Genomic DNA, 24,920 nt, shown 5'->3' with positions numbered 1-24,920 from the left:
CGAATATGTTGGATAATAAGGAGAGATTAAGAAAAAGCCTATTAAACATCAAAATAGGTTATGATTTTACAAATTAAGCACCAAAACATCATGTTAAACAACAAATTTGACAGAAAAAGTAGTTCATAACACATTAATGCTATGTAGTAATTACTGTATTTACGAATTTAGCACCAAAATATCACAATGTGTTGAAAACATTGACTACAAAAATGCGTTGGATAATCCAGAACGTTGGATAAGTGAGATTCTACTGTACTGTATTTACGAATTTAGCACCAAAACATTGCAGTGTACTGAAAACATTGACTAAACAAACATTGGCTACTAACAAATTGACTACAAATAAAGATAAAATGGCATAAAATGAACTTACAGTAACAACATTGTCAGATATGAAATCCATAAAAAGTTCAATCCTTGTTGCCTAGAGAAACAGCTGTGGATCTGGGTGGGAGGCAAACTGTGTTGGATAATCCAGAATGTTGGATAAGCGAATGTTGGATAAGTGAGACTCTACTGTATTATTATTATTATCAAAGATATTGAACAGAACCGGGCCCAGGACGGAACCCTGTGGCACTCCACTCTGAAGGCATTTAAAATTTCCCAACTGTCATCCAACGGAATCCAAATCAAAAAGAAATCGGTTAGCCGTCTCTTTTGGAAGAGAACAAGATGCCTCAGCAAGACTTACGCTGAAGCTGGGCAAAAAGAAGCCCTGAAAGGGGTGAATTTCCCCCCTTTGATAGCATTAAAGCCGTTTAACCTTTAATGCACTGTTGATATTAAATCCTAATCTTCTATTTGGGGAATGAAAAGAAACTCTTGAGGGAAGGAGAGCAGCCTCCATTTTACTCACTCAGGTTGGGAGATTCAAAATGGCTGCCTTCACAAAAGGGTGCTCAAAAGGCACTCCTCTCTCCTGAACAGAATGCATCCTTTACTAGACTAGAACGTAATCATATTGGAAAATACAGCATTATATAGAAACTTGGGCCCTCTCTCCAGGTGTTTTGGACTTCAACTCCCACCATTCCTAACAGCCTCAGGCCCTTTCCTTTTCCCCCTCAGCCGCCTAAGCGGCTGAGGGGGGAAAGGAAAGGGCCTGAGGCTGTTAGGAATGGTGGGAGTTGAAGTCCAAAACACCTGGAGGGAAGGCCCAAGTTTGCCCATCCCGTTGCCATGTTCCTTCTCAACTCAATTGTTAGCAGAGACATGTTTCAATATCATTTTAATGAATGTTTGAAACCCGTGTTTTATTACACAGATGGAGTTGTTGCAGATTTGTCTTGTACTTGCAGCCACTTTCAAACTTTCATCAGGAGTTGCCTACAATATAAAAGGTAAGTTAAAGACTTATTATTACTACTACTCTCGACTTCATAACATATTATTACCCAGATTATGCATGTCTGATTCTGGATCTGTACTGCATAGTGACTCTGCCAAGCTTTGCCCAAATGAAGTCTGGAGGTCATACTGAGGGAGACATGGGTTTAAAAAGAATTTTCAAAGATATTTGTAATGACTATAAGTCCCATATGTTTTGATTGACCTAAGTTGCAAAAGGCCTATGTTTGAGGAAGGCCTGCGCTTGAGAGAAATTGCTGATGTTTAGGAAAAGAGATGTTCCAGAGAAAAGAAGTTACTTTCAAATAATAACAATACATCAAGTCAGAACCGGTTCCCATACGATTTCGAGCATATACTTGTAACAAGTCAGGGTCAATAATATGAAAGCACCAATGTCTAAAGAATTGCATGTTGTTACAGCATAGAAAACCAATGGGATTGCATGATGGTTAAGATGCTTGTGACGTAGACAACATTAGACAAATGGGAAAATGATCTTTGTAAGCCAATAAGGACATGCTTGCTAACTTCTGTGAGGTGATAAAACCCTTGCAACCATTTTGGAAATTCGGATAAATCCTTTGATTGCATGTATGCATGTTTTTGTCTCATTGCTATGGCCACACAATAAATAGTTCTTTTGCAGTTTGAAGATCCAACTTTTGTGGTGTTTTTCCTCGCCCTCTTCACAGAAAAGGGGCCTCCTGCTTTTGACTTTGGATGTATTTTTACATCTTTTACAACCTTGCCCCTTCAATACAATCTGCCTTTTCCTTCTATTTCTAACATAAATTTCATTTCGTTCAGGAGCAGAGAGATGTAAATACAGTAGAGTCTCACTTATTCAACCTTCGCTTGTCCAACGTTCTGTATTATCCAACACAGTCTGTCTTCTAGTAGTCAATGTTTTGTAGTCAATGTTTTCAATACATTGCGATGTTTTGGTACAGTAGAGTCTCACTTATCCAAGCCTCGCTTATCCAAGTTTCTGGATTATCCAAGCCATTTTTGTAGTCAATGTTTTCAATATACAGTAGAGTCTCACTTATCTAACATAAACGGGCCGGCAGAACGTTGGATAAGCGAATATGTTGGATAATAAGGAGTGTGCCGTCCGCCGGACAATAAAAAACTATAAAACTGAAACGTGCTGTCCTTTATCCGGGCGAACTGCAAATCCCTATAAGCTGTCCTATAGATATTGAACGACTGAGTCTGGATAACTTCAAAAAAGGATGTTTATTCATACAAGGTTGTAAACCTGGCACAGATCTTAAAGTTGCAGAAAATGAAACAAATTTCCATAGGTTTTAGGTACAGAATTATCCCTGGTTCCAGAAGGCAAAAGTGATTATAAAACCACTATACCCTAATCACGCTGCCTATATTAGAAGGAGAAACTCTTTCCTTCCCTATCTTTACAGCAAAGATTAGTTCTAGAAGCGATGGAATAACTTTGCTCCTCTAACTAGATTTCCTATTCCAGATCAATATAATTCAATACTTATCTAATTTGGATAGGCTTAGATTGGCCTGGTTTTGAGGATGATTTGTCCCAGTTAGCTTTGCACAGCTACAGCACGTTGGAAGACTATAGCCAAAATGAAGCTCCAAAATGGAGACTAGACCCTGGTAAAAAGGGCGGTCCTAAGATGTTGCACTCTTTGACCAATCACTGCAAAGAAAACTGCAGCCAGCTCTTGCAGATTCCAAGCCACCTTTCCTAGGCCTTTGCAGCCAGAGGCTCAAACAAAATGTAAAGGAGGGAAAGCAAACAAACGACCAATAGGTAAGGCAAACCATCGTCCTGGGGGACGGAACACTCCCCGCTAAATTCCCAGGATGTGGGAATTTACCAATCAAAAACATACAAACACCTTTGTATACACAACAATAAAACAGTATAAAACTTACACACTTTGGACAAGCAACACGAGATTGCTGGTTGGTCTGTCCAGGACAGACATTTTGTCCTTACTATGAGTCTTTACCTGAACTTTTCTAACCTTACCGTCAGGGCAAGGAAAGGTCTTTAGTGTAATGCCCATAGGCCAGGCATAGCGGGGCAAGTCTTTGTCCTTTAGCAACACAAGGTTTCCCACCTTGAAATTGTCCTCTGGGGTTTGCCAGAGTCTTCTGGTTGGAAGCTGGCTTAAGTATTCGGCCTTCCACCTCTTCCTGAAGTGGTTGGCTAAGGTCTGCACATGCAAAATTGGTGCTACAGTCCGATCGAATTGACTTAATTGGCCCTCTGAGGGCTATGAACCTTTTCAATGCATTTAAAAATGATGAAGTGTCCATTCCCTCTACATCCTCAATATAGACAGTTCGTTTTGACAAACAAGTAAACAAAACCGCACATCTTTTGTTATTTACAACACCACCCCTGGTTTTCCTAGTGACAACCTCCCAAGGACCAAACACATCGATTCCTACATGGGAAAGGGGTGGGTCTGTCAAAGTCCTATCCTGAGGTAGTTCTGCCATTAACTGACTTTGACAGTTACGTCTGAGTCGCCGACATTTGACACACTTAAAAATAACACTGCTGACCAAACTTTTAGCATTTACCACCCACAGGCCTTCATTTCTAAGGGTCGCCTCAGTCAGAGTTCTACCTTGATGATGGATTTTCTCATGGTAGTGACGAACCAACAACAAAGCAATATGGCTATTGGGGGGTATGATGATGGGGTTTTTTATGCACGCCTTGAGTTTAGCTTTGGCTAACCTTCCTCCAACTCTCAAAATACCCTCCTTGCCTAGAAATGGGTTTAACTCACGCAAGAAACTCCGACTGGGGGTGTCAAGCCCTTGTTCTAACCTGGCTATTTCTAGACTAAACTCATGCCTCTGAACTGACCTGAATATTACTCCCTTAGCCTTCAACATGTCCTGAACTTGCAAAGGCTGACTATCTTTGCAGACTAAGCGATGTATAAGCCTAGCAACTGCTCTAAGAAGACTGTGCCACTCCGAAAAACGTTCAAAACGGTGTGGTTCCAGGCAAGATCTTTGGCCCATCTTGATTTCTGTGGTTGATTTGCAGGCTTTCACCTCTGCACTTCGTGAGACTTGAGCATTCATAATGTCCGAAAACCTTTGCTCATCTTTCGAGAGCGCTGTGGCTTCGTCTCTCTCAGAGACTTTGAAGATGGAGGAATACTCTGGAGTTATTGCTTGGCAGTAGACTGAGATGTGACTTAGGCAACTGCGCACAAGTGTAGGACGTCCACCTTTAAGCACCTGTGCTTGATTGGAGTCCAACGACGATGGTGGGTGCATCTTGTTTATGCACACTGGGCCTGTAACTGTCCAGCCTAGTGGTAGCAGCTGAGCAATGGGCGCCCCTGGAGGTCCCTTAACTTGGTCGTTCACATAGAACAAGTTCGGACAGTCCGCACCAAGCAGAAGGGCAATGTCCACATCTGGCTGAAAGGCTGGTATGGCATTCTTTAATCGTCGCAAATGTGGATGAGCCTCCACAACTTCTCTAGTTACAATTTGTTTTTTGTTCCGAGGGATGGAGGAACACTCAATCAGGTCTGGCAACTTGAACTGTCTCTTCTGGTCGCAAGAGGAGACAACAAAGCCAGATGCTATGCGACCCTGCAACTTCTTTTTTCCTGCACACGTAGTCATAGTGTAGTCGACCATCTTGGTTTTAAGGTCAAACATGCGGAAGAACTCTGGAGTAGCCAGGGAGGCGTCGCTCTGTGAATCCAGGGCCACATAGAGTCTCTTTCTAAGCCAAGGGCTCTTGGCTGGATATACATCCGCTAGGCAGATAGGATGACAAACTCTGTACTGGTGCGAGTCAGAACACAGCTCTGTACAGGCGACTGCTGAAACTTCCACCTGCATCTCTGGTGCGGCTGGCTTGTCGGTGTCTTCGACTGCTGACTTTTCTTTTGGTGAAGCGTTCTCTTTGGGGTGGGAGATGATATTGGAGTTGTGCATTGCGGTGCAATGCTTGAGGCTGTTGCATTTCTCACACTTGATGTTTTCTTTGCAGTTGGATGCAAAGTGTGGAGTTGCTCCACAGCATCTAAAGCAGATTCCCTGCTTTTGAACTAGCTGTTGCCTTTCTTTGTATGTCTTTCTACTAAACTCCCTGCAGTTGGCCAAGCTGTGAGGCTTTTGGTGAATAGGGCAAAGCAACTCCTTTACCTCCGACCTGGGTTCGTCAGTCTTGTGTTGAGTTTCAACAGCCTTAACACTAACCGGTCTTTTGGCCTCTCTGGATGGTTTTTTCTCCACTTTAGGTGCCTTCTCTGGCTGAGTCCCTTGGTATAAGGTGGGGAGGCCCGTCTGCGGATCATTCCTTTCTCTGGCCGCCCTGGTGATGAACTGGACCAAATGAGAAAATGGAGGGTATGCCTGGGAGTGGGCCTCCTTGTAGTTGAAGACCTCCTGTCCCCAGCGTTCTTGCAAAGTGAAGGGCAGCTTGGTCAAGATCTGCCTCTGGGACAGGTGCTGATCGAGGCACTTCAAACCGGGCAGTTCTGGATTCTCCTTGGCCGACTCTAATTCCGCAAGGAGATCGCTAAGGTCCCACAAGAGTTTGAAGTCTTTGAGTTTTAGAGCTGGGAACCTTTGGAGCTTGTCCATAAGAGATGCTTCAATCTCTGTGCTGGCCCCATACCTCTGCTGCAACCTGGCCCAGGCCTTTTCCAGGGCTTTGTCGGGATCGGCTACGTGGGCTGCGTAGATCTTCTTAACTTGTGAGGATGAGGCTGGGCCCAACCATGCAGCCAGAAGAGTCAGTTCTTCCTCAGGCAATAACTTTAAGTCTCTGATTGCTCTCTGGAAGGTGGCCTTCCAGAGAAGAAATTCCTCAGGCTTGTCCGAAAACTTTTCGACACCCTTGTCCTTAAGATCTCTTCTGGGGCTTCTGATGATGGAGACAAGCTGGGACTCTGACGTCGAAGGGAACAATTGAGGAGTTTGCTGTTGTGGAGTGGACTCCCACCGTGTACCTTGCGTCAACCTTTGGCCTCTTGGAGGGATGACATCGACCACTGACGAATCGATGGTTCCCTGTGCAGCTGTCTGTAGGGGCCAACTAGCACTCGGCCTTGAGGCCCTGATTGACTGACCTAGGGTTTTAGCAGGAGGCACAGGTAGCTCGAGCAAGGGTGAGCTCCCCGCTATGACGCTCTGCTCTGCAGGAAACTCAAAAGTGACTTTGGGGCCCTGCTCTGGGTAAGGAGAGAAGTCTCCCTGTTCCTCATCCGAAAACTGGCTGTTCATGCTGCCAAGGTGCGCAAACACTTTGGCAGAAGGGTCCTGTATTGGTAACTGGCTTACATTTTCTTCTGTGAGTGGCTCAATTAGGGCTTTGGCCAAAGTCTCAGCCCTTACCCTTTTGGCTGCGGCATCCATCTTTATTCTAAGCATCTCTATACGAGCCTGTTCTATTTGCATTTCGCTTTGTCTACGGGCCTGTTCTATTTGCAGTCGTTGCTCTTCTTCTTTAAAGGGAAGGGTGAGATCAGCTGCCTTAGCATCAGCCTCCGCCCCCGCTACCTTGCTCTTTAGCTCTAGACGTGCAGCCTCCTTAATGTGCAAGGCAGCTAGGGAAGAGATGGCACTCCCAGCAGCAGAAGACTTGCTAGAGTGGCTATGTTTAGACGATGCACGCTCCCTTAGTTTAGATACCTGGCTAGAGCGGTTGGACTTAAGACTAAGCGCCACAGCAGGTGATTTTAAAAGATTGGTCTCATGGCTGCATAAGGAAGACTGATTTCCTTTTGGCTCAGACCTTAGATTAACAGGTGGAGAACTAAATTCCAAGGCATCTAGAATTGCCCTCACCTTATTTTCTTTCTCATTAGTGTCAGCTAAGACACTCACTATTTCTAACTCTGAATCCTTGGCGTTAATGCGCTCGAGGACCTGGACTATCTTAGACACCAAACCCCTCCAGAGACCGAAGGTCTCTTCAAGGTCTGTCTGTAATATGGATGGCACCCTTGTAATACCCAAGCTCTCAATTCTGTCCATCAATGTTACAATTCGCTCCCATGCCGAACCTAACCTCACATGGAGGAGCTCCTTTTCATCTATTAGATGGGCTAGCATCTTGGCTGAAGGGTGCTTTATCCTTTGGGGCCTTTCATTCCTACTTTCAGCCTCAGAAGGAGGTATACCATCTGTATCGTCTTGAAATTGCATAGACATTATGTATTCTTAATAGCAAGTAAATTTACAACAAAAGCAAATACAACATACCAGCAAGTAAATTTACCATAAAAGCAAATGCAATATATAATACAATGCACAACACTTAACCATAGCAATATATATCACTAAGTAACTATACTTTACAAAGATTGTGACCTTTGGCGCCAGATTTTGGTGGGCAAGTTGCAAAATGCCAACTGACAGCAACTTGCCACTTGATACCTCCCTTGCCCGAGTGACGTAAACTGCCAAAATGGTGACTTCGCCAAATTTTCAAGCACCTCGTGCTCTGCGGCTCGAGGCCTGCCGCCGAAGGAGCACCGAGGCTGGCTTTGGAAAGGAGGAGAGAAGAGACGCCTCCTCCCCGCTGTGAAGGGAGGTCACCACCGCAGGTCGATGAAGCAGGTCACCACCGCAGGACGATGAGGCAGGTCACCACCGCAGGACGATGAGGCAGGTCACCACCGCAGGACGATGAGGCAGGTCACCACCGCAGGACGATGAGGCAGGTCACCACCGCAGGACGATGAGGCAGGTCACCACCGCAGGACGATGAGGCAGGTCACCGCCGCAGGTCGATGAGGCAGGTCAAAGCCGGCCGAGTGCTCCGGCCGAACTCGCAGCAGCGTTGCCAGGCCTGTCCAGGTTCTAGCCTGGTTCTGGTGGGCTCCACGCCTCAGAGCCAGCCAAAGAACTGTCGCTGGTGCTCCGCGGCTCAAGGTCTACCGCCGAGGGAGCCCTGGACGTTGCTGGGAACTGCACAGCCTGTGCAAACCCAGAAAGCCACTGGGCTACGTGCGCACACGCGAGCCAAATAGCAAGGAAATAGAGCCCCACTATTTGACTCCTTCAGGTCTGAGAGCGGGCTCCACTGCCTCAGACGCTGGTAGAGTCTTTAGGTATGCAGACTGAGCTCAGGCGGAAAAGCCGCAGCCTATACTAAAACTTCCTAAACTATAAAAAACTATAAGCCGTGCAAGCTAGCTGAAGCGGAAAAACCGCTGATCGACCTCAAAACTGTGCCGTCCGCCGGACAATAAAAAACTATAAAACTGAAACGTGCTGTCCTTTATCCGGGCGAACTGCAAATCCCTATAAGCTGTCCTATAGATATTGAACGACTGAGTCTGGATAACTTCAAAAAAGGATGTTTATTCATACAAGGTTGTAAACCTGGCACAGATCTTAAAGTTGCAGAAAATGAAACAAATTTCCATAGGTTTTAGGTACAGAATTATCCCTGGTTCCAGAAGGCAAAAGTGATTATAAAACCACTATACCCTAATCACGCTGCCTATATTAGAAGGAGAAACTCTTTCCTTCCCTATCTTTACAGCAAAGATTAGTTCTAGAAGCGATGGAATAACTTTGCTCCTCTAACTAGATTTCCTATTCCAGATCAATATAATTCAATACTTATCTAATTTGGATAGGCTTAGATTGGCCTGGTTTTGAGGATGATTTGTCCCAGTTAGCTTTGCACAGCTACAGCACGTTGGAAGACTATAGCCAAAATGAAGCTCCAAAATGGAGACTAGACCCTGGTAAAAAGGGCGGTCCTAAGATGTTGCACTCTTTGACCAATCACTGCAAAGAAAACTGCAGCCAGCTCTTGCAGATTCCAAGCCACCTTTCCTAGGCCTTTGCAGCCAGAGGCTCAAACAAAATGTAAAGGAGGGAAAGCAAACAAACGACCAATAGGTAAGGCAAACCATCGTCCTGGGGGACGGAACAAGGAGGCATTATAGAAAAGCCTATTAAACATCAAATTAGTTTATGATTTTACAAATTAAGCACCAAAACATCATGTTATACAACAAATTTGACAGAAAAAGTAGTTCAATATGCAGTAATGCTATGTAGTAATTACTGTATTTATGAATTTAGCACCAAAATATCACGATGTATTCAAAACATTGACTACAAAAATGCGTTGGATAATCCAGAACGTTGGATAAGTGAGACTCTACTGTATCGTGATTTTTGGTGCTAAATTTGTAAATACAGTAATTACAACATAACATTACTACGTATCAAACTGCTTTTTCTGTTGATTTGTTGTAAAACATGATGTTTTGGTGCTTAATTTGTAAAATCATAAACTAATTTCATGTTTAATAGGCTTTTCCTTAATCCCTCCTTATTATCCAAGATATTCGCTTATCCAAGCTTCTGCCGGCCCGTTTAGCTTGGATAAGCAAGACTCTACTGTATGGCAGAATCCGGGGCTAGTTCAAAAAAGCAGTGCTTCGTCAGCTCCTACCAGTAAGGCTTATGCCTGAGTCAACTTATATTAGATTATCCCAGATTCAAAAATGTGGTTTAACCCAGTGGCACAGTGGGTTAAACTGCTGAGCTGCTGAAGTTGCTGACTGAAAGGTCGGAGGTTCAAATCCGGGGAGCGGGATGAGCTCCTACTGTTAGCCCCAGCTTCTGCCAACTTGGCAGTTTGAAAACATGCAAATGTGAGTAGATCAATAGGTACCGCTCCGGCAGGAAGGTAATGGCGCTCCATGCAGTCATGCCAGCCACATAACTGGAGGTGTCTATGGACAACGTCGGCTCTTCGGCTTAGAAATGGAGATGAGCACCAACCCCCAGAGTTGGATATGACTAGACTTAATGTCAAGGGAAAACCTTTATCCTAACAATGTTTCTGTAAGGCGCCTTCCACACAGCTGAATAAAATTCCACATTATCTGCTTTGAACTGGAATATATGGCAGTGTGGATTCAGATAACCCAGTTCAAAGCAGATATTGTGATATTTTCTGCCTTGATATTCTGTATTATATGGCTGGTTTTAGTTTTTCTGGTTGATTTAGTTTCTGCATCCACTTTCTCTATTTTTTTTGGAGGGCTATACAGGACATAGAGTTTCCTAGAGAGATGTTCACCCTAGGAATCTCTAGGTTACAGTCCATTTCTGAGACACAACATCTTAATCAAATCTATTTAAAAATCTAATCTGCAAAAATAGAGGGCAGATTGTAAAACAAAACCCGCTGAAGGCTGGGAATCACATGCTGTGGCTGGTGTTGGAAAGCACCAGAACATAGTCCAGAACAATATAAATATTGTTTGGATATATAAAACAATGTTAGAAACCATAGCAACAAATGTAGCACAATCAGCAGGCATATTTGCTCCTCCCTACTCTCCTTTCACCAGAAAGCATATACTTTCCTTAGACAAGACTTCAGCCCTTAACTCTTTGTTTCAGAAGGTTTTTATTGGTGTGTGCTTTGCTTTTTTCTCATTAAATGAATTTAATCAGTTTAATCCAATTGCTGTTTTAATTGCCATTAGTTATGCTTTATTTTAATTTTATTTTGTGACGGTCTGTATGAGGGCGAACAGATTGAGATTGAAATTGAATCCAGACAAGACAGCTGAAAGGCCGAACAGGGTATAGGTTTACAACCTGTGCTGGATGGGGTTACACTTCCCCTGAAGACACAGGTTCTCAGCTTGGGAGTCCTCCTGGATTTGTCGCTGACCCTAGACCTGGAAGACTAGGTCTCGGCGGTGGCCAGGAGTGCTTTTGCACAGTTAAAACTTGTGCGGCAGTTTTGTCGAACTATATAGGAACTATATACAGGGAACATACAAATCCCCTGCTACGTCAGCTCCACTGGCTGCCAGTCTGCTACCAAGCACAATTCAAAGTGTTGGCTTTAGCCTATAAAGCCCAGAACAGTTCCGGCTCAACGTATCTCCCTATCTGAAAGTATCTCCCTCTATGAACCTGTGTTAAAGTGTTAAGATGTCTGGGGAGGACCTGCTGTCGGTCCCACCTCCGTTGCAGGCACTATTGATGGGGACGAGAGACAGGGCCTTTTCAGTGGTGGCCCCTTGACTATAGAAATTCCCCCCCAGTGAGATCAGACTGGTCCCTTTCTGCAAGTTTTTAGAAACAAAGGTGAAAACTTGGTTATATAATCAGGCATTTGGGTAGTGCAATATAGATTTGACATAATGTAGCAACATAAATAATGTCTGCAAGACTAGGTATCATGTTTTAAAGTTTTATGATATTTATATGTTTTATCTGTTTTATTGTTTATATAATACAATGTTTTTATATTGTTGAATTGCAGCATAGAATTGTGCCAAATTATGTAAGCCGCTCTGACTCCCCTTCGAGGTGAGAAGAGCGGGGTAGAAATAAAGCAAATAAATAAATAAATAAATAAATAATACTGTTGATTTTAATTGTAATCCTTGTTGTAAGACAGTTTAGGAAAAAGGTGGGATATAAATTAAATAAACAGATCAATAAAGTCAGGCAGGGCTCCCATTAAAGCTACTTTTCTCAAACATAGCCCTTTCTTGCCTGCAATATGGGAACTGAACTGCATTTGCACTGGAATTATAATGGTAATGAAAGGTGCTTTAAGGTTTCACACTGAAAACAAAGTGATAAAAGTGAGAAAGGTTTTTTAAATAAAACAAACATAGATGTACTGGTCGATGAGAAGAAAAAAATCCATTGGTATTTTGAAATATTACACACAGCCTTAATCGAAATTTTATCCTTCAGTGGAGGCCAATTCAAGTTTCTCCTGCTACACAGAGGTCTTCAGGAATGATACTAAAGCAATTAAATTGTTTCTTCCAAAGTATAAACTGGTAAGTTTTCAGTTTTGTGTTCTGGATTCCCATATGAATAAAACTGTGAAATGTTAATAAAGATTAAAGGGACAACCTAAAATAAAAGACTGGTTTTGAAATTGGCTGGCAGCTCTTATGTAGACAAAACTAGGAATCCGTAAACTAGAATGTCACAAAACAAAATGGCCTGGTAGTCACCTGCGAACTTCAAGAATGATTCATTGAGGTAAATTCAACACTGGAACAGAAACTTCTTTCTTTGAATTGAATGCCAAAGATGGGAACTGCTGTCTTTTTTGCTACAGTACATTTTGTTTAGGTCTGCTATAGTTGTGATAAAATTCTTAGAAGGCATAACAGTCAACTTACTACATGAGTTATCTAGTACTATATTGTAGGCCAATGGCAGGGCAAATCCAGAGGAAAGGACCCCACCGTCCAGAGTCTAATAGTCTTCTAAACTAAACAAGTACTGATTTATTATTATGCTTTAACATGTATGGAAGCAACCTGTATGATCCTGGGGCTTGAGACCTCTGGCTGAGAATTCAGAATTTCCCTCCCTAAAATAAAAATCTCAGGATTTCATAATTTGGAATATGGTGTTTAAAATTGGAATCATAATAATATAATCATGTAATTGGGAGGAGGCACTCCGCTAGCAGCACCTGAACAGCAGGCAAGCAAACACAATTCAAAGACAGGTTCAACAGACCATCAAACATGCACACAGATTCTTACGAACTCATACGTTATGATTTATTGTTGTTGGTGTTTACTCATTTTGAAATCAGTGACATAATTCCTCAGATTTTTTTGTAATTTACAATGTTGATTGTGTTGGATATTATGGATCTATAATTCACTGTTTAAACCTGGTTTTTTATCTTTTTGTCAAAGGAAGTCATTTGTCATTTGTATGACTACAACAAGCCTGACACCAAGGAGAATAGAAGGAAGAATCTACTGCTTTATACTTCAGCAGGTCTTGCTCCAAGCATACAAATCTTCAACAGTACCTACTCAAAAGTCTTCTACTTCAAAATGTCTATGGTAAAACATTTTGGAGAAGGCCTAATGGAAGAATATATGATTTGTATGGAGAGGGTTCCAGATTCAACCCTTGGCACCACTATTTGAAAGGATCAGATAGCAAGTGATATGGAGACTAGTCAGCTGGAGAACTACTGTCCAAGCAAAGGGGGTCTCACATCTTAATGGTGTTGTTGTTGAAGTGTTGTGTGGTTTCCAGGCTGTATTGCCAAGTTCTGTCATCATTTTCTTCTAATGTTTCGTCTGCATCTGTGGCTGGCATCTTAAGAGGATCTGTGGTTGTTATTATTTATTCATTGTTTTCTCCAAGGACTGGGAAATAAAGCAGCTCACAACCTTCAAAACTATACAATTTTGAAAACTACAAAGTATCAATATTAAAATATACTTACTTAAAACAATTATTAAAACAAGTTTTTAAAACCCTGTTAAATATTCCAACCCTATGCAACATCCCTCGGCCTATTCTTTAAAAGGTTCTGCTTTAAAAGCCTTCTGGAATGAAAAGAGTTTGGTCTACTGTGTCTTCAGACCCTTTTCTGTTATTTGGCAACACCATATGGATCCTGCCTGAGATGTATGAACCACTGCAGCACAGTAGCTCCGATTCCCAACCTGCCGGCTGATGGTATCAAAAGCCACTGAGAGGTCTAGAAGACCCACACCCCTTGTCAGTGCTAAGACGGAGATCATCCACTAAGGCGATCATAGTATCCTCAATTCTGCATCTTGTTCTGAATCCAAGTCAATTGTACATCATCCAAGACTGCCCGGAGTTGGAGGGCAACTGCCCAAAAATCACCTTGCCCAAAAAAAGCAAGGTTGGGATCCAGGGAAGGCTTTTTCAGCAGTGGTCTAACTACAGCTTCTTTTAAACAGGGTAGAAAGTTGCATTCCATGAGAGATGCAATAGTAATGTATTGTATTTGAGATCTAATTGCATCTCCTCCCTGCATGACCAGCCAAGAAGGGCAGGGATTGAGAGAGTGTGTTGTTCTTCTTGTATTAATTTATATGGCCATACTTGATAGAGCAATACTATAGCCTCACACCATGAAGGCAAGAGAAATCATATTTTTCTGGTTATAGCACATGCAGGGATAACTACTGGAATCATTCCTTATACACATCACTAACACTAGTGATTCCAGTAAACCTCTTACATGCACTACAGACAAAGCCTCTGCTGCTTGTGTAGGAAGTAGCATAATAAAACTCCATGTAAATTAACATGTGGTGCTGAATGGACTGGAGAGATTCATCTCCTTGGTACCAGCTTTTTGGTTTCTTGTGCAGTAGGGAAAATGTTCAGAAAAATGCTGCTAGAACACGGCCATACAGCCCAGACTCCACGCAATATCCTACGGCATACTGCTTGGCGCAGTATTAGGGACTCATATGGCCCATATACTACACTTTCTTCATAGAATCATAGAATAGTAGAGTTGGAATAGACCTCATGGGCCATCCAATCCAACCCCCTGCCAAGAAGCAGGAAATCGCATTCAAAGCATCCCCAACAGATGGCCATCCAGCCTCTGTTTAAAAGCCTCCAAAGAAGGAGCCTCCACCACAATCCGGGGAAGAGAGTTCCACTGCCGAACAGCCCTCACTGTGAGGAAGTTCTTCCTGATGTTCAGGTGGAATCTCCTTTCCTGTAGTTTGAAGCCATTGTTCCGTGTCCTAGTCTGCAGGGCAGCAGAAAACAAGCTTGCTCCCTCCTCCCTATGACTTTCCCTCACATGGCTATCATGTCTCCTCTCAGCCTTCTCTTCTGCAGGCTAAACATGCCCAGTTCTTTAAGCCTCTCCTCATAGGGCTTGTTCTCCAGACCTTTGATCATTTTAGTTGCCCTGCTCTGGACGCTTTCCAGCTTGTCAACATCTCCCTTCAACTGCGGTGCCCAGAATTGGACGCAGTATTCCAGGTGTGGTCTGACCAAGGCAGAGTAGAGGGGGAGCATGACTTCCCTGGATCTAGACTCTATACCCCTATTGATGCAGGCCAGAATCCCATTGGCTTTCTTAGCAGCCGCATCACACTGCTGGCTCATGTTTAACTTGTTGTCCACAAGGACTCCAAGATCTTTTTCACATGTACTGCTGTCTAGCCAGGTGTCCCCCATTCTGTATCTTTGCATTCCATTTTTTCTGCCGAAGTGAAGTATCTTGCATTTGTCCCTGTTGAACTTCATTTTGTTAGTTTCGGCCCATCTCTCTAGTCTGTCAAGATCGTTTTGAATTCTGCTCCTTTCTTCTGGAGTGTTGGCTATCCCTCCCAGTTTGGTGTCGTCTGCAAACTTGATGATCGTGCCTTCTAACCCTTCGTCTAAGTCATTAATAAAGATGTTTAACAGAACCAGGCCCAGGACGGAACCCTGCGGCACTCCACTCGTGACTTCTTTCCAAGATGAAGACGATGCATTGGTGAACACCCTTTGGGTTCGTTCGCTTAGCCAATTACAGATCTACCTAACTGTAGTTTTGTCTAGCCCACATTTTACTAGTTTGTTTGCCAGAAGGTTGTGAGGGACTTTGTCGAAGGCCTTACTGAAATCTAGGTAGGCTACATCCACGGCATTCCCTGTATCAACCCAACTCGTAACTCTGTCGAAAAAAGAGATCAGATTAGTCTGGCATGACTTGTTTTTGGTAAATCCATGTTGACTATTAGCAATGACTGCATCTGTTTCTAAGTGTTTGCAGACCACTTCCTTAATGATCTTTTCCAGAATTTTGCCTGGTATCGATGTGAGGCTGACCGGACGGTAATTGTTTGGGTCGTTCTTTTTTCCCTTCTTGAAGATAGGGACCACATTCGTCCTCCTCCAATCTTCTGGGACTTCTCCCGTTCTCCAAGAACTCTCAAATATGATTGCCAGTGGTTCTGAAATAACTTCCGCTAGTTCCTTCAGTACTCTTGGATGTAGTTGATCTGGCCCTGGGGACTTGAATTCGTTTAGAGCGGTCAGGTGTTCCTGGACAACTTGTTTCCCTATTTGGGGTTGGATTTCCCCCAATCCTTCGTCCATTTCATGTTGCTGAGGTTGAAGATGGCTTTCTTTTAGTGAGAAGACCAAGGCAAAGAAGGCATTGAGCAGTTCTGCCTTTTCCCTGTCCCCTGTCGCCATCACCCCGTCTTCTCCTTGCAGAGGCCCTATTGCCTCCTTTTTCTTCCTTTTTCTACCAACGTAAGCAAAAAAGCCTTTTTTGTTGTTTTTTATGTCCATGGCAAGCCTGAGCTCATTTTGCGCTTTAGCCTTGCGAACCGATTCCCTACAGGAGTTGGCTATACGTTTGAATTCTTCTTTGGTGATTTCTCCCCTTTTCCACTTCTTGTGCATGTCTCTTTTGAATCTTAGCTCAGTTAGAAGATCTTTGGACATCCATTCTGGCTTCTTCGCATCTGTCATATTTTTTTTCTTTGTTGGCACTGTTTGCTTTTGCGCCTTGAGTATTTCACTTTTAAAAAACTCCCATCCATCGTTAACTCCCTTGTCTTTTAATATTGGCGTCCATGGAATGCTGCTCAGTATTTCCTTCATTTTTTGGAAGTCAGCTCTCTTAAAGTCCAGAATGCGTGTTTGACTTGTCTTAGTTTCAGCCTTCCTTTGTATGGGAAACTGCAGTAGCACATGGTCACTTGCCCCTAAGGATCTGACGACTTCTACTGTATTGATCAGGTCTTCCACATTTGTTAAGATTAGATCAAGAGTTGCTGGTCCCCTTGTTGCCTCTTCTACCTTCTGGACCATAAAATTGTCTGCAAGGCAAGTGAGGAATTTGTTGGACTTTGTGCTCTTGGCCGAGTTTGTTTTCCAGCAGATATCAGGATAGTTGAAGTCGCCCATGACTACTACATCTCTTCTTTGTGCCTGTTTGGCTGTTGACAAAAGGCTTCATCAAGTTCTTCATCCTGGTTCGGAGGTCTGTAGTAGACACCCACGACGAGATCTTTTTGAGTCCCAGTTCCCTTGATTCTTATCCAGATGCTTTCAAGCTGGTTTCCCAGATTACAGTCTTGCATTTCTTCTGTAACGTAACTGTTTTTGACATATAAAGCTACTCCCCCTCCTCTCCCCTTTGTTCTATTTCTGTGAAAGAGGTTATAGCCCTCAATGGCTACATTCCAGTGATGGGAGTCATCTCACCAGGTTTCAGTGATGCCTATGACGTCGTACGTGTGGTGCTGTGCTAAAAGTTGGAGTTCATCTTGCTTATTTCCCATGCTCTGTGCATTAGTGTAAAGACAAGTAAGCCCCTGTGACCTCCCCTTGAGCTGTTTATTTGGGATTATTGTGCTCTCGGTAATTGGTCCTTGCTGTGTTTGTGCAGCCCTCCATTTAGCCTTTTGGCAGTTCCCTGTGGTCGTGGGTAATATAGTGTTTGCCAGGCTGTTGTTCCCCTCCCCCAGTGGATCTAAAAGTGTTTTAAAACAGAATAACAGAATCATAGATTTTGAAAGAGCTTCGTGGCCATTAAATCTAACCCTGTTCAATTAAAGGTCTCCAGCTAAATCATCCCCATCAAGTAGGTGTCAAGCTTCTTAAAGATGTCCAGAGAAGGAGACTGCACCAGCTCTCTAGGAAACTAGTTCCATTGTCAAACCATTCTTATTGTCAAGAAATTCCTTCTAAAGTTGAAGCAAAATCTACTCTTCTGTAACTTTAAACTATTAGATCCCATCCTACCCTTTGAGGAAGTAGAGAACAGACTTGCCCCTTCTTGACAGCCCTTGAGGTCATTATTTCTTGCTTTGGTATTAAAAACAGCCACCACACATGTATTTATGTGACATGTACAGGCAAACAAGCAATGGAAACATTCCTTGTGGAAAGTGTAATAGCATTCAAAGGTAAAAAATTGAAAGTTTGTGTATGTCCTTTCTGCATTATTACCTGCTGATCCAGGACACTGGAGGCTTGAGGCAAAAGATCCAAATTGCTCCCATTTAAGATGGTAAAAATAAACCAAACAATTGTCAATTTGGATCCTTTAAATATTTGACACATTATTACTGTTTTGTCTGACAGATGGAAAGAGTTTGCCTCTATTAACGTTGGCAGTGTTTTCCTCCAGTGTCAGTATAAGTAAAAAGCAGATAACAGTTTCTCAACATGTATTTTATTCCTCTGGCAAGAAACAGGAATATCATATACAAAATATATTAGCGGTATGTAACCAGTTAGTTGAATCATGGCCTAGTAAGCTTCCCAGTTGATGAGAGATTTGGACTAGATCTTCCTTCTCAAAATTTATTTTCAAATATATCAACAGATCAGTTATGAAAATCATAAGATTGATGCTAAGCGATTGCTAAATAATTTTTCTAAAACATATATGTATTAGGAGAATATATGAATTAGACTGAAAACTTTTCCCTGAAAACATAATTTCTTAAATACAAGGGAGAAGATGTGGATTCATGGTCAATTTCTATTGCCCGAGAAGAGATTACATATAATACAGGTGAGAAAATAATACAATTGTCTGTTATTTCTCCTAATTATTCTGTATCTAATTCATGCTAGTACCATTATGATCCTTTGCATTTCTAAAAATCATCTGTACATACTAAGTGTTGTTTCACACTAAAGTCTGAATCAATTAATTCAACAGGATCTCCAACAGCATTACCAATTCCAACACGATTCATGCCTATAGTGTGTGTTAGAAGCTCCCTGGCCATGAACAGAAACATTCCTGATCACATAACATCATACTAAATATCACCTCAAATCACTTTTCAGCTAACTGTTAAACTGTTATTTTCAATAGATGGGGAATTCTCATTTTTAGGGAGCAAGAAAGTATGTTAAGGTGGTGCAATAGGTCAACAGCACTGGTGCAGCGAATTTAGAACATGCACATATTGATATGATCCATAGGTAAATTAATGGTGATTCCATGGAGAGGGGAAGTGCTGCCTTAGGGGTCGTCTGCACCTGGCCACCACTGCCACCATTTCCCTGCCCAGACATTCAAAAAGAGACAGGAATGGTGATCATGACCACAAAACCCTCTCTTAGGCCAGGCAGTGCCCAACTGAAAGATTTTTAAGTTTCCCCCAGACCAGGACACCAGTAAATATCAACTGTTTTGTTTTTTTCTGTTGAAAAACAATTGCGACAGAACTCCAAGGGCTCTCTCAATGTATCCCACAACTGGGAGATCATTGCAGTCATCATTCCCCAGCTCTCAAATCCGTGTTGTCATAGCTATGCCACCTGATGTAGAATCTCAGCCATGTATGTTCTTATAACTAACTGCTGTTTATGATTATGTTTTGTTTTTTATGTCCTGTTGAGGCAGATATCGCTCCAATAGAAGAGTGGTTTGTAAAATTCAATATGCATCATGGATTAAATATGTTCACTACTGAAGGAACTTTGCTTGATATTATGAGAGGTAAGCCATAGTTTGTATAAACTCTTGAAGTTTTACATGTAATTTTTTTGTCCTTTTTTTAAAATTAAATTTTAAATTTTATTACATTCCAACAATTAACAAAATTTTAGTGATGCATGTCTTATTTCAATATACATAATACCAAAAGTAACTAATGCTTAAATGACATTTTAAACGATCCTTTGGAATGTAACCAGAGGCCATTATTTTAACATTTTTAAACTGTTTGACAAAGTCTCATTACTGTCGGAAGTAAAGAAGCATCAACAAATAGAACAATTAGGGGGGGGGGAGATAACCCAGTGGCACACACCTGCTGTCTTGTGTTCACATGTTTCTTAGATCTATGTAGCTCAAGATGGCTTTCCTTCCTGCTTGCATGTAGAGGTCACTTCCCCCTTTTGCCAAATAGTGTTATAATAATAATAATAATAATAATAATAATAATAATAATAATAAGAAGAAGAAGAAGAAGAAGAAGAAGAAGAAGAAAAAGAATTCTTTATTTGTATCCCGCTTTTCTCCCTAAAAAGGGAGAAGCGGTTCACAACATTATTAAAAACCAAATCAAGTCAACATACATATATAATAACCTATAAAACCAATTTACAATAAGGAATAAATAAAACATATTTTAAAACATTTGTCAAATACAATTATTGTGGGAAACTCAACAAGACAGATTGTAAACTTAGCGCAACTCACAAGTTAGCCTTCCTGTAATTCAAATTAAGTGTCTTAATTGAAAGCTTGTATGAACAGGAAGGTCTTTAGCTGCTTTTTGAAATATTACCCTTTTTATTACCCTTTGTTTGAGAAGAGAGCATCATGAGGCTTCTCTGCCACAAGATGGCTGACACACAGACCCCTTCCACACTGGTCTATAATCCAAGATCTGATCCCAGATTATCTGGCAGTGTAGACTAACAGAATCCAGTTCAAAGCAGATAATCTGGGATGAGATCCTGGGATATGGGGCCATGTAGATCCAAGGGGCCCCTGGTGGTACAGTGTGTTAAATTGCTGAGCTGCTGAACTTGCAGACCAAAAGGTCCCAGGTTCAAATCCCGGGAGCGGAATGAGCACCCGCTGTTAGCCCCAGCTCCTGCCAACCTAGCAGTTCTAAAACATGCAAATGTGAGTAGATCAATAGGTACCGCTCCGGCAGGAAGATAATGGCGCTCCATGGTGTCATGCCGGCCACATGACCTTGGAGGTGTCTACGGACAACACCGGCTCTTCGGCCTAGAAATTGAGATGAGCACCAACCCCCAGAGTTGGTCACAACTGGACTTAACGTCAGGGGAAACCTTTACTTTTACTTAGATCCAGCCAAAGACATGAGAGTCAGCATTAGGGACTCTTCTAATAAAGGTAAGCAACTTCCTTTTGCTTATCTACTCTTAATATCTGCAACAATAAAAGCAAGCTTTTACCTTTTGACCCTTACCAGAGCATTCTGCATATTTTCCTCACATATGCTCCACTTTAAGAAGCGCTACCCTAGAGATTAGATAGTATGCATTTTCCTCTTACACTTCAGGTTTGAATGCAATTCTTAAAATGGTTCATACGTGCTACATATGTTTCAGAAAAATGTGCTTAGTGAATCCATGAACCTTGCCATGTTGCTGTTTAAATATTTTAAATATTAATTAAATAATAGTTTACTTAATTATAAACCAGGAATCCTGAATTAATGATGTTTTCTGTTTTATAGAGCCTATTCTTCAATGGATTGGTAAACTTGGTACTCCAGTAGATATTACTTCAAAATTGCATCGAATGATAAATACCACATTGACAAAGAGTCCATGTGCCAGTGATGCAGCAATACTTAGTTTAATTTATGATGCTGCAGTACCAGGTAAGTATATCACTAAATGTCCACAGAATAATAGAATCAATGGTAGAGATGTTCCATTACTCCTTACCCAAGGGGTATAGTCCCCTTGGTGCCTTTCCATCATTTTTAAACAAAAAAAGCAAACTTCTATGTCACTTTCTGTCTTTTAAAAGAAATGCCTTTATAGACCTGAAACAACCCAGGTGATCAGAAGCACCAATACTCCCTGGGGAATGTAGGTACAACCCCTCTCCCCCCACACACATTTTTTTGCACAAGTTTTGGATTAATGCTGTGTCACATCAAGGGTATCAAAATCCAGCTTGGGGATTGCATATGGTCTTTGCCTTCCCAACAACTGCCATAAACAATGAAATTAATTCCTGTTCTGGACTCAAATACATAGTGTAGTTTATCATCTTTCTCTTTAGTTAAAAAAATCTTGCAAGAATTTGACAAGAGAGCAGTACTATTATATATGAACTTATTTACCATATTCAGCATGTTGCTAACAGCAGCTGGCCATAGTTCATTTTTTTATCACAATCCTGCCTCAGGGATGTCAGATACCAACTATGAATTACTTTCAAATAATGTCACCCCCAGGCAGGAAATAGCCAGGCTTTGAAGCTGCCAGGCTAATTCAATGCTAATCAAGCTGCCCAATTGGGCAAATTTCCAACATGCCTTAAACAAGCTATAGTGAGGCCAATACTTAAGAAGGCCTCCCTTGATTCCACCGTTTTAAGTAACTTCAGACCACTCTCAAACCTCCCTTTTTTGAGCAAGGTTTTGGAGCAGGTGGTTGCCTCTCAACTACAGGGATTCTTGGATGACACCGATTTTCTGGACCAATCGCATTCTGGCTTCTGACCTGGGTATAGCACCAAGACGGCTTTGGTCGCCTTGATGGATGACCTCTGCAGAGAACTGGACAGGGGAGTGTGACCCTGCTGGTTCTTTTGGACATCTCAGCAGCTTTCGATACCATCGACCATGGTATCCTTCTGGGACGTCTCTCTGGAATGGGCCTTGGGGGCACAGCTTTGCTGTGGCTCCAGTCCTTTCTGGAGGGCTGTTCTCAGTTGGTGAAGTTGGGGGACACCTGCTCAGACCTCTGGCCATTGTCCTTTGGGGTCCTGCAAGGTTCCATTCTGTCCCCCATGCTCTTTAACATCTACATGAAACCGGTGGGCGAGGTCATCCGGAGTTTTGGAGTTCGGTGCCATTTCTATGCAGATGACTCCCAACTCTACTAATCTTTTCCACCGAAATCCAAGGAAGCCCCTCAGATACTGGATACATGGTGGTCCATGCCTTGGTTACCTCTAGATTGGACTATTGCAACGTTCTCTACGTGGGGCTGCCCTTGAAGACAGCCCGGAAATTACAACTGGTTCAGCGTGTGGCAGCCAGATTGTTAGCTGGAGGAAATTACAGGTCAACCCCCCTATTTAAGGAGCTCCATTGGCTGCCATTTATCTTCTGAGTCCAATTCAAGGTGCTGGCTATCACCTACAAAGCCCTAAACAGTTCGGGACCCACCTACCTTTGTAACCGCATCTCCCCCTACGAACCTGCATGGCCTCTTCGATCATCAGGGGAGGCACTCCTCTCACTCCCACCACTGTCACAATTGTGGCTGCTGGGGACAAGGGAGAGGGCTTTCTATGGGGTGGCCCCCCGGCTCTGGAACTCACTCCCCAGGGAGATAAGGCAAGCTCCTACCCTCCTAACTTTTAGGAAGAGCATAACATTTCTATTGCACTTTATGCTACTCCTTCAACTGAATACAGCCCTATGTTTACCTCATCTCAAGCCCCTTACCAATGAAAACAGTTTGGGTCACTTACTTCTTTTCTAGTTTACATTCCTCACTCAACGCACTTTCATTGGCCCAGTTCATTTTATGAGCTTGCTCAGGTTTTTAACCAATCACACTTTTCTTGATGATTTTCTTGTGTTTTCTTCGATGTGCTTATATTTGGATGTGTTTTATTTCAATGACTGTTATCTACTGGGCATGGCCCCATGTAAGCCACCCCGAGTCCCCTCGGGGAGATGGAGGCGGGTTATAAAAATAAAGTTGTTGTTGTTGTTGTTGTTGTTATTATTATTATTATTATTATTATTATTATTATTATTATTATTATTATTATTTGCAACAGCCACACTTGCCTCAGGCAGACAAGAGTTCTTTCTCCCACCCTGAACATTTCACAGACATATAAACCCTACTTGCCTAGTTTCTAACACCTCACAACCTCTGAGATTGCCTGCCATAGAAGTGGGCGAAACGTCAGGAGAGAATGCTTCTGGAAAATAGCCATACAGCCCAGGAAACACACAGCAATCTGATATCACTTTGTGCTGGCTGTGAGTGAGTTCATTAAGACTTTCATCCATATCATTCTCATTTATCTATTTTTCATATTTAGATTTCTTTCCTAAACTGATTTATTTCCCCTCAATTTACTGTAGCATCTGTAAGAATTTTATAAGCTTTAGAGAGGCTACACATGATTATCATTCTGGAAATGAAACATCAGTAGCTCAGAATAAGAAAGAGCTATGAGGTAGGTAGAGAAGTGAATTGATTGATTAATATTAAATTGTCCATATTTTTCATCCTATGTCTAGGCAAATGAATCAGGTGTATTATGGACATGTATATATTCAGTCCTAGTTGTGATGGAGTGGGAGCTCAAGAGCAGGGAAAGAGGAAAGGTGTTTTATTTTTCAAAAGTGTATTTGTACTTCTGTAAACTGTATTGCTATGTCAGGTCTGCTGATATTCTTTTCTGTTACATGGTGCCACTTTTTACTACTTAAGCAACAGCATTCACCACCTGCACCCAATGATGGAAGAGAGAATTCTGTTATATATAGATAAAGTTTTAAAAAAAAACATTTATTTCTGTTTTATTGACTACTAGCTGTGCCCGGCCACGCGTTGCTGTGGCTTAGTCTGGTGGTGTTGGTCAGTCTACATTAGGTTGTATTTATGCTGTGACCTCCACCTTCTTTATACTCACATTAGTAGTAGTATTTGAAGTCTGTTACCTTCTTCAATTTTTGTGTTGATTGATAATTGGTTGAGATCCCTGTTGTCTTTGGTTTGTTGTTAGTTGTAATGTCTGATTCTGCTGAGTGCGGTTTATATTTTTATTGTGGTACAATCGTCCTTTTTTTGTTTTGCCTGTGTATGTGTTTATTATTATTGTTGTTGTTGTGGTCATGAAGGTTGGATAAGTTAGATGCTACTGTATTGTTTTTTGGAGGCCCAGTGTAGCACTGACTGGCCTCTCAGCCTCAGTGCCTGGCTGTTTCTTGCCTGTGATTGTGTGGTTTCTTATTGTTGTTGTTGTTGTCATTGTTATTATTGTAATTGTTTTTTTGGAGGCCAAGTGTGAATGTAGTGATTGGGGAGGTGGATGAGTTGTGTTGTCAAATTTTGTA

General features: G+C 42.1%; 1 protein-coding gene across 6 annotated transcripts in view; it reads left to right on the top strand.

The window, feature by feature from the left end:
- Nucleotides 1-403: 403 nt before the first annotated feature.
- Nucleotides 404-24,920, top strand: part of catsperb (cation channel sperm associated auxiliary subunit beta) — a 116,934-nt gene continuing 92,417 nt past the window's right edge. For 4 of the 6 annotated variants that reach the window (XM_062968138.1, XM_062968128.1, XM_062968140.1 and 1 more), the window contains exons 1-7: nucleotides 875-958; nucleotides 1,271-1,346; nucleotides 12,085-12,173; nucleotides 13,056-13,208; nucleotides 18,616-18,676; nucleotides 19,520-19,615; nucleotides 21,336-21,482. In XM_062968138.1, coding sequence (XP_062824208.1) covers nucleotides 1,271-1,346; nucleotides 12,085-12,173; nucleotides 13,056-13,208; nucleotides 18,616-18,676; nucleotides 19,520-19,615; nucleotides 21,336-21,482 — 622 coding nt within the window. In that variant the 5' untranslated portion in view covers nucleotides 875-958. The other 2 variants (XM_062968134.1, XM_062968136.1) reach the window with 2 other exon arrangements.

Source organism: Anolis carolinensis, chromosome 1, assembly GCF_035594765.1.
Source record: "Anolis carolinensis isolate JA03-04 chromosome 1, rAnoCar3.1.pri, whole genome shotgun sequence".
Classification (NCBI taxonomy): Eukaryota; Metazoa; Chordata; class Lepidosauria; order Squamata; family Dactyloidae; genus Anolis; species Anolis carolinensis.
Note: the sequence above shows the minus strand (reverse complement) of the source record. Positions and strands in the feature narration are given on the sequence as shown.